The 10,183-nt window shown below is 45.4% G+C and overlaps 1 protein-coding gene and 1 pseudogene across 1 annotated transcript; both read left to right on the forward strand.

Annotated features, from left to right (window-relative positions):
* The first annotated feature begins 361 nt into the window (after positions 1-361).
* LOC123169761 (putative disease resistance protein RGA3) lies at positions 362-7,149 on the forward strand. The gene is made up of 8 exons (XM_044587630.1): positions 362-691; positions 2,614-2,752; positions 2,966-3,193; positions 3,298-3,551; positions 4,421-4,471; positions 4,854-5,126; positions 5,453-5,716; positions 5,887-7,149. The coding sequence occupies exons 1-8, from the start codon at positions 362-364 to the stop codon at positions 7,147-7,149; spliced, it is 2,802 nt and encodes a 933-aa protein (XP_044443565.1).
* On the forward strand, positions 3,016-3,151 carry LOC123171723 (uncharacterized; annotated as a pseudogene).
* Positions 7,150-10,183: the final 3,034 nt, after the last annotated feature.

Genomic DNA, 10,183 nt, shown 5'->3' on the forward strand with positions numbered 1-10,183 from the left:
TTTGATAGTGTGATAAAAGCATATAGTTTTATACAGACTTTTGGAGAAGCCTGTATTTACAAGAAAGTGAGTGGGAGCCCTGTAGCATTTCTAATATTATATGTGGATGACATATTGTTGATTGGAAATGATATAGAATTTCTGGATAGCATAAAAAGATACTTGAATAAGAGTTTTTCAATGAAAGACCTCGGTGAAGCTGCTTATATATTGGGCATCAAGATCTATTGAGATAGATCAAGACGCTTATTGGACTTTCACAAAGCACATACCTTGATAAAGTTTTGAAGAAGTTCAAAATGGATCAAACAAAGGAAGGGTTCTTGCCTGTGTTACAAGGTGTGAAGTTGAGTCAGACTCAATGCCCGACCACTACAAAAATAGAGAGAAAATGGAAGTCATTCCCTATGCTTCAGCCATAGGTTCTACCATGTATGCGATGCTGTGTATCAGACCTGATGTGTGTCTTGCTATTAGTTTAGCAAGGAGGTACCAAAGTAATCCAGGAGTGGATCACTGGACAGCGGTCAAGAACATCTTGAAATACCTGAAAAGGACTAAGGATATGTTTCTCGTTTATGGAGGTGACAAAGAACTCGTCGTAAATGGTTACGTCGATGCAAGCTTTGACACTGATCCGGATGACTCTAAGTCACAAGCCGGATACGTATTTATATTGAACGGTAGAGCTGTAAGTTGGTGCAGTTCTAAGCAAAGCGTCATGGCGGGATCTACGTGTGAAGCGGAGTATATATCTGCTTCGGAAGCAGCAAATGAAGGAGTCTGGATGAAGGAGTTCATATTCGATCTAGGTGTCATACCTAGTGCATCGGGTCCAATGAAAATCTTTTGTGACAATACTGGTGCAATTGCCTTGGCAAAGGAATCCAGATTTCACAAGAGAACCAAGCACATCAAGAGACGCTTCCATTCCATCCGCGATCAAATCAAGGAGGGAGACATAGAGATTTGCAAGATACATACGGATTTGAATGTTGCAGACCCGTTGACTAAGCCTCTCTCACGAGCAAAACATGATCAGCACCAAGACTCCATGGGTGTTAGAATCATTACTGTGTAATCTAGATTATTTACTCTAGTGCAAGTGGGAGACTGAAGGAAATATGCCCTAGAGGCAATAATAAAGTTTTTATTTATATTTCCTTATATCATGATAAATGTTTATTATTCATGCTAGAATTGTATTAACCGGAAACTTAGTACATGTGTTAATACATAGACAAACAGAGTGTCACTAGTATGCCTCTACTTGACTAGCTCGTTGAATCAAAGATGGTTAAGTTTCCTAGCCATGGACATGAGTTGTCATTTGATTAACGGGATCACATCATTAGAGAATGATGTGATTGACTTGACCCATCCGTTAGCTTAGCACGATGATCGTTTAGTTTGTTGCTATTGCTTTCTTCATGACTTATACATGTTCCTATGACTATGAGATTATGCAACTCCGGAATACCGGAGGAACACTTAGTGTGCTATCAAACGTCATAACGTAACTGGGCGATTATAAATATGCTCTACAGGTGTCTCCGATGGTGTTTGTTGAGTTGGCATAGATCGAGATTAGGATTGGTCACTCCAATTTTCGAAGAGGTATCTCTGGGCCCTCTCGGTAATGCACATCACTATAAGCCTTGAGAGCAATGTGATTAATGAGTTAGTTGCGGGATGATGCATTACGGAAAGAGTAATGAGACTTGCCGATAACGAGATTGAACTAGGTATTGAGATACCGACGATCAAATCTCGGGCAAGTAACATACCGATGACAAAGGGAACAACGTATGTTGTTATGCGGTTTGACCGATAAAGATCTTCGTAGAATATGTAGGAACCAATATGAGCATCCAGGTTCCGCTATTGGTTATTGACCATAGATGAGTCTCGGTCATGTCTACATAGTTCTCGAACCCGTAGGGTCCGCACGCTTAACGTTTGATGACGATTGGTACTGTGGGTTTATGTGTTTTGATGCACCGAAGGTAGTTCGGAGTCCCGGATGTGATTACGTACATGACGAGGAGTCTCGAAATGGTCGAGACATAAACATTGATATATTGGACGGATATGTTCGGACACCGGAAGTGTTCCGGAGAAGTTTCGGATAAAACCGGAGTGCCGGAGGGTTATCAGAAACCCCGGGGGAACTAATGGGCCTCGATGGGCCTTAGTGGAGAGAGAGAGAGGGGCGGCCAGGGCAGGCCGCGCCCCCCTCCCCCTTGAGCCCGAATTGGACTAGGAAGGGGGGCGGCGCCCCCCTTTTCCTTTCCCTCTCCCTCTCCTTCCTTCCCCCTCTCTCCCTTTTGGTGGAAACCTACTAGGACTTGGAGTCCTAGTAGGATTCCCCTCTTAGGGGCGCCCCAAGGAGGTCCGGCCGGCCTCCCCCTCCCTCCTTTATATACGTGGGAAGGGGGCACCCTGGAACACACAAGTTGATTGTTTAGCCGTGTGCGGTGCCCCCCTCCACAGATTTTCACCTCGGTCATATCGTTGTTGTGCTTAGGCGAAGCCCTGCGTCGATAACTTCATCATCACCGTCATCACGCTGTCGTGCTGACAAAACTCTCCCTCGACCTCAGCTGGATCTAGAGTTTGTGGGACGTCACCGAGCTGAACGTGTGCAGATCGCGGAGGTGCCGTACTTTCGGTACTAGGATCGGTCGGATCGTGAAGACGTACGACTACATCAACCGCGTTGTCATAACGCTTCCGCTTTCAGTCTACGAGGGTACGTGGACAACACGCTCCCCTCTCGTTGCTATGCAACATCTAGATAGATCTTGCGTGTGTGTAGGAATTTTTTTTAAATTACTGCGTTCCCCAACACATGCTGCTGAAATCTGGGCTGCAATTGAAGCCTCGTTTGCCTCACAATCCAAGGCACGCATCAATATGTTGCGTGGAAAACTTGTGAATACAAAGAAGCGTGATATGCCTGCAGATATTGCTTTGATGAAAAGTTTTGCTTCAGAACTTGCTGCAGCTGGTCGGCTAATTGATGATGATGAACTAAAGGAGTATATCCTTGCTTGTCTTGATGGAGAATATAACTCTGTGGTTGCCTCTATTAGCGCTGTTCCTACCACCACTCTTGCTGATGTTTGTGCACAGCTTATGGCATATGATTACAGGCAGCAAATGCTTGCCGAGTCAGATCAAACCGTTGGGGGTTTTTAGTCTTCCGCTAATGCTGCTACACGAGGACGTTTCTTCAATAATAATTATCGGCAAAACTCTCGTGGTGGATATGGGCAATACCGTTGTCGTCCGCAGCAGACACATCCAATCCAACACACGGTCGTAATCCACAGAGAGATGGTCATGGTCGTGGTCGTGTCCGTGGTCGCATACCTTCCCCTCGCCAGGATATTACATGTCAGATATGCAAAAAATATGGGTACCAGCAAGTGATTGTTGGTCGAGGTATTCTGACAATGGTGATGATGATGACTCTCACTCGGATGACAAGGATGATACAGGAGTGGATACAAACTGGTATGGGCATCTTATGGAGTGGATACAAACTGGTATGTTGATACAGGAGCAACAAATCACATCACCGGAGAATTACACAAATTGACCACTCGAGGAAAATTACAATGGACGTGATCAAGTCCATACGGCAAATGGAAATGGTATGGCAATGACACATGTTGGTCATTCTACTTTGCACACCCCTCATAATTCTCTTTCTCTTAACAATATTTTGCATGTTCCTAGTGCATCCAAAAATCTTTGATCTGCTCATCAACTTGCCTTAGACAACAATAACGCCACGATGGGGGCTCTTCCCATCTACATTAACACGCAACCGGGACCTGAGAAGGCATCCCGTTTCCTGCAATTCCAGAGTCTTGCGTGATCTAAATGCAACCAGTTCCTACTAACGGCATCCCAGAGATGTGTATTCATCAACACTAAGATGTCTGAAAATACAAGCCAACGTATCGATGGAACATCACAGCTGATTTTCTCTCTTGTTTATTCTCTTGGAACTTTTGAGTGTAAGCAATTAGACCTGTCAGGTCAGCTATGGATTTTTGCCTTACCGGAAAATACTTTTTGCCACATTACAGAAGACTGCTTTTCAGCTCAGCTCTTTCTTGTATGAACTTCCTGTTTGCGTTTAGGATCGATCTGCCTGCTTTGATCAGTAGCATTTGTAAACATGACGACAAGCTGACGGTAGCATTGGTTGTATTCCTGTGAACTGTTGTCTGTAAAAAGATTGCCTGTTGGGCCAAAATGTGGAATTTCTCGTACTAAGATCTTTGCCTCTTGTTCTTGGACCAAAGATCAAATGAGCACTGAACTAATAACATTATTAGAAACTCCCTGTGCGCAGCCACCTATTTTTTTTATTAAACTGATGCTGATTTAATGTGAATTTCTGAAGAACCTGCTCATTCACTGCAAAGGAACTTCTGAGTTGCAAGAGCAAAAAAAGGTATCCACATCATTGTTTTTATTCAACTTGGGTACCCCCAGCACGTGGGCCTCAAAGCATGTGTATTACTAGTACTCCTCAAAGATGAAATGTGATTCTTTTTTGTTTGTTTTTTATCGTGCAGTTGCGTGACTAGGCAGACCGGACTAGCAAAGAGCAAAAGCTAACCAAAGCATCTTCCCTTTCCTCGCTCACAAGCAAAGCATCCTCTTGCAACCACGGTGCACCTTCTGATTCCTTCAGGTGGGTTTTGATATTGGTTCTTTCGCACATTCTTGGTGTCCTCGTCTGCTGCCTCACCGACACCGGAGAGCCGATTGATCTCACCGGCGCCTGAGCAGACCGACGCCATGGGCTCCCTGCTGATGCCGCTGCTGAGCAGCGTGGCAGCCAAGGTGGGCGACGTGCTGGTGGGCGAGCTGCTGCGGGCGTGGGGCTGCACGCGGCCCACCGGAAGCTGGAGCGCCACCTCGCGGCCGTCCAGCACATCCTGCTGGACGCCGAGGCGAAGAGCCGCACCAACCCCGCCGTCCGCGAGTGGGTCAGCGACCTCAAGACGGCCGCCTACCAGGCCGACGACGTCCTCGACAACTTCCGCTACGAGGCGCTGCGCCGCCGCGCACAGACCCGCTGCTCCATGCCCACGACGCGCAAGGTTCGTCATCGACCACCTTCCCACAGTCCAGTGTCCACCACCGCCCGCCACTATATATGTTCATTCAAAGCGCATGTTGCAATTGAATGTCATCATATAGTTCAGACAATGGGGCATATTTGATTTTGGTATTAATTAAAAGCATAATACTGCATAAGCAAGTATGGTGTGTTGTTCTTCTTTCAAGTTACATATATACTCTTGTCAGAGAGAAGTTACATATACTCTGTCTCACCACACCGTTCTACATGGGCTTAATCTGCATTGCAATTTCTAACCATGTCGCACCCGCATCGCCTTATTCTTTTTACCTGTTTTCATTTCAGGTGCTAAGCTACTTCACAGTCGATAGTCCCATCGTTTTCCGTCTTTCCATGAGTAGGAGGATGAAGGATGTCCTTGAAAAGATAGATGAGCTGGTTGTGGAGATGAACAATTTTCACTTCCTTACGCATACCGAGACACCAAGCATTGAACACCCGCAAACACACTCTCGTGTTGATGAATCAGAGATTGTCAGCAAACTAGATGAGAAGGAACAGGTGGTGAAGATATTGCTCGAGAACCAATGTGACAACAATAATGTCATGGTGCTCCCAATAGTTGGCATGGGGGGATTGGCAAGACCACCCTTGCTCAACTTGTGCACAATGATCAGAGAGTGATGCATCATTTTGAGTTGGTCATATGGATCTATGTCTCTGACCAGTTCGTCGTTGAAGAAATAATTTGATCTATTATAGAAATGGCCACGATGAAGAAGTGTGAATTGACTAAGATGGAGGCACTGCAAAAGGAACTTAGCCAAGTGTTGGGCAAGAAAAGGTACCTCCTAGTTCTGGACGATGTTTGGAATGAAGATAGACAAAAGTGGGATGATCTGAGATCATTACTATGCTCAGATGCTGGCTCAGGTAGTGCTATAATTGTGACAAGCCGCGGCAATCAAGTTGCTTCTGTCATGGGAACAATTCGTTCACATCAGATATCACTTCTGAATGAGGATCAATCATGGGAGCTTTTCCACAGGAATGCATTTGTAGGGGAAGTGGAAAAGCAAGATGAATTGATTTTAATGGCTAGGAATATTGTCCAGAAGTGTAAGGGGTTGCCTCTTGCTATCAAGACCATTGCAGCTTTACTTCGTATGGAGCATCATAATGAGTGGTTTCCTGTTCTGGATAGTGATGTCTGGAAGAATGAGATCCTCAGAACTGGGTGTATACCTGCATTACAGCTAAGCTACGATCACTTGTCACCCGAAGCAAAAATATGTTTTTCCTTCTGTGCTATTTTCCCGAAGGGTAGCATGCTCGATAAAGACATGGTGATCCACTTATGGCTTACCAATGACTTCATTGCATCAGAAACAAGGGGCCAACAAATTTTTGAAGTCTTGGTTTGGAGATGTTTCCTCCAAGATGTGAAAACTCAAGAGAATCTGCTCTCCGTATTTCGAGATGAGTACATTCACAGACCAACTACATGCAAGATGCATGATCTCATGCATGATCTTGCTGAGTCCGTAAGCGGAAATGATTGCACAGTTCTTCAAAAGGACTCACCTAATGAAATTATGCAAGGATCCACACATGCTAGTTTATTACTACGTGATGTTCGACATTTGTCACTTGTTTCTATCAATAATACTAGAGCAGCCATGAAGGATATTATAGCTCCCCGCACAATAATATTCCAAAGGGAGTGGTTTGGAACTCCTCTGATTAACAGAGTCAAAATTCATGTCCTTACGAGCATTGAAGGTCTTCGCTATCTAGATTGTTCTTATTCTCTTATAGATGCACTGCCAAAAGCCACTTCCATGTTGTATAGCTTGCAAACTCTAAAGCTCATTGGTTGTGAAAATCTCAAGAAATTACCGGAAGGGATGAGATGCATGAGCAGTCTTCGGCACGTCTTCCTCATTGGGTGTTATTATTTGAAGCACATGCCAAAGGGTATTGTGAAGGAAATATGCCCTAGAGGCAATAATAAAGTTATTATTTATTTCCTTATATCATGATAAATGTTTATTATTCATGCTAGAATTGTATTAACCGGAAACATAATACATGTGTGAATACATAGACAAACAGAGTGTCACTAGTATGCCTCTACTTAACTAGCTTCTTAATCGAAGATGGTTATGTTTCCTGACCATAGACATGAGTTGTCATTTGATTAACGGGATCACATCATTATAGGAGAATGATGTGATTGACTTGACCCATTCCGTTAGCTTAGCACTTGATCGTTTAGTATGTTGCTATTGCTTTCTTCATGACTTATACATGTTCCTATGACTATGAGATTATGCAACTCCCGTTTACCGGAGGAACACTTTCTGTGCTACCAAACGTCACAACGTAACTGGGTGATTATAAAGGTGCTCTACAGGTGTCTCCGAAGGTACTTGTTGGGTTGGCGTATTTCGAGATTAGGATTTGTCACTCCGATTGTCGGAGAGGTATCTCTGGGCCCACTCGGTAATGCACATCACTATAAGCCTTGCAAGCATTGCAACTAATGAGTTAGTTGCGGGATGATGTATTACGGAACGAGTAAAGAGACTTGCCGGTAACGAGATTGAACTAGGTATTGAGATACCGACGATCGAATCTCGGGCAAGTAACATACCGATGACAAAGGGAACAACGTATGTTGTTATGCGGTTTGACCGATAAAGATCTTCGTAGAATATGTGGGAGCCAATATGAGCATCCAGGTTCCACTATTGGTTATTGACCGGAGACGTGTCTCGTCATGTCTACATAGTTCTCGAACCCGTAGGGTCCGCACGCTTAAAGTTTGATGACGGTTATATTATGAGTTTATGTGTTTTGATGTACGAAGGTAGTTCGGAGTCCCGGATGTGATCACGGACATGACGAGGAGTCTCGAAATGGTCGAGACATGAAGATTGATATATTGGACGACTATATTCGGACACCGGAATGGTTCCGGGGGTTATCGGATATATACCGGAGTACCGGGGGGGTTACCGGAACCCCCCACCCCCTGGAGGTTATTCGGCCTCATGGGCCCAAGTGGGGGAAGAGGAGAGGCGGCCAAGGGGCAGCCGCGCACCCTCCCCCCCCAAGTCCGAATTGGACAAGGAGGGGGCGGCGCCCCCCCCCCTTTCCTTTCCCCCTCTCTCTCCTTCCCTCTCCTCTCCTACTCCAACATGGAAGGGGGAGTCCTACTCCCGGTGGGAGTAGGACTCCTCATGGGGCGCGCCAAGGGTGGCCGGCCCCCTCCCCCTCCTCCACTCCTTTATATACGGGGAGGGAGGCACCCCCTAGAGACACAACAATTGATCCCTTGGATCTCTTAGCCGTGTGCGGTGCCCCCCTCCACCATAATCCACCTCGGTCATATCGTAGCGGTGCTTAGGCGAAGCCCTGCGTCGGTAGAACATCATCATCGTCACCACGCCGTCGTGCTGACGGAACTCTCCCTCAAAGCTCGACTGGATCGGAGTTCGAGGGACGTCATCGAGTTGAACGTGTGCTGAACTCGGAGGTGTCGTGCGTTCGGTACTTGATCAGTCGGATCGTGAAGACGTACGACTACATCAACCGCGTTGTGCTAACGCTTCCGCTTTCGGTCTACGAGGGTACGTGGACACACTCTCCCCTCTCGTTGCTATGCATCACCATGATCTTGCGTGTGCGTAGGAATTTTTTTGAAATTACTACGTTCCCCAACAGTGGCATCCGAGCCAGGTTTTATGCGTAGATGTTATATGCACGAGTAGAACACAAGTGAGTTGTGGGCGATACAAGTCATACTGCTTACCAGCATGTCATACTTTGGTTCGGCGGTATTGTTGGATGAAGCGGCCCGGACCGACATTACGCGTACGCTTACGCGAGACTGGTTCTACCGACGTGCTTTGCACACAGGTGGCTGGCGGGTGTCAGTTTCTCCAACTTTAGTTGAACCGAGTGTGGCTACGCCCGGTCCTTGAGAAGGTTAAAACAGCACTAACTTGACGAACTATCGTTGTGGTTTTGATGCGTAGGTAAGAACGGTTCTTGCTCAGCCCGTAGCAGCCACGTAAAACTTGCAACAACAAAGTAGAGGACGTCTAACTTGTTTTTGCAGGGCATGTTGTGATGTGATATGGTCAAGGCATGATGCTATATTTTATTGTATGAGATGATCATGTTTTGTAACCGAGTTATCGGCAACTGGCAGGAGCCATATGGTTGTCGCTTTATTGTATGCAATGCAATCGCCCTGTAATTGCTTTACTTTATCACTAAGCGGTAGCGATAGTCGTAGAAGCAATAGTTGGCGAGACGACAACGATGCTACGATGGAGATCAAGGTGTCGCGCCGGTGACGATGGTGATCATGACGGTGCTTCGGAGATGGAGATCACAAGCACAAGATGATGATGGCCATATCATATCACTTATATTGATTGCATGTGATGTTTATCTTTTATGCATCTTATTTTGCTTTGATTGACGGTAGCATTATAAGATGATCTCTCACTAAATTTCAAGATAAAAGTGTTCTCCCTGAGTATGCACCGTTGCCAAAGTTCGTCGTGCCCAGACACCACGTGATGATCGGGTGTGATAAGCTCTACGTCCATCTACAACGGGTGCAAGCCAGTTTTGCACACGCAGAATACTCAGGTTAAACTTGACGAGCCTAGCATATGCAGATATGGCCTCGGAACACTGAGACCGAAAGGTCGAGCGTGAATCATATAGTAGATATGATCAACATAGTGATGTTCACCATTGAAAACTACTCCATTTCACGTGATGATCGGTTATGGTTTAGTTGATTTGGATCACGTGATCACTTAGATGATTAGAGGGATGTCTATCTAAGTGGGAGTTCTTAAGTAATATGATTAATTGAACTTAAATTTATCATGAACTTAGTACCTGATAGTATTTTGCATGTCTATGTTTGTTGTAGATAGATGGCTCGTGCTGTTGTTCCGTTGAATTTTAATGCGTTCCTTGAGAAAGCAAAGTTGAAAGATGATGGTAGCAATTACACGGACTGGGTCCGTAACTTGAGGATTATCCTCA

The sequence above is a fragment of the Triticum aestivum genome, chromosome 7D, assembly GCF_018294505.1.
Source record: "Triticum aestivum cultivar Chinese Spring chromosome 7D, IWGSC CS RefSeq v2.1, whole genome shotgun sequence".
Taxonomy (NCBI): domain Eukaryota; kingdom Viridiplantae; phylum Streptophyta; class Magnoliopsida; order Poales; family Poaceae; genus Triticum; species Triticum aestivum.

Excerpts from the sequence above, each read along its gene's own strand:
- LOC123169761 (XM_044587630.1), top strand. The coding sequence starts at position 362 with ATGCCCGACCACTACAAAAATAGAGAGAAAATGGAAGTCATTCCCTAT. Across the intron at positions 4,472-4,853 it reads AGTTGCAAGAGCAAAAAAAG|CGTGGCAGCCAAGGTGGGCG; the intron begins GTATCCACATCA and ends GCTGCTGAGCAG. Across the intron at positions 5,717-5,886 it reads GTGACAACAATAATGTCATG|AAGTGTGAATTGACTAAGAT; the intron begins GTGCTCCCAATA and ends GCCACGATGAAG.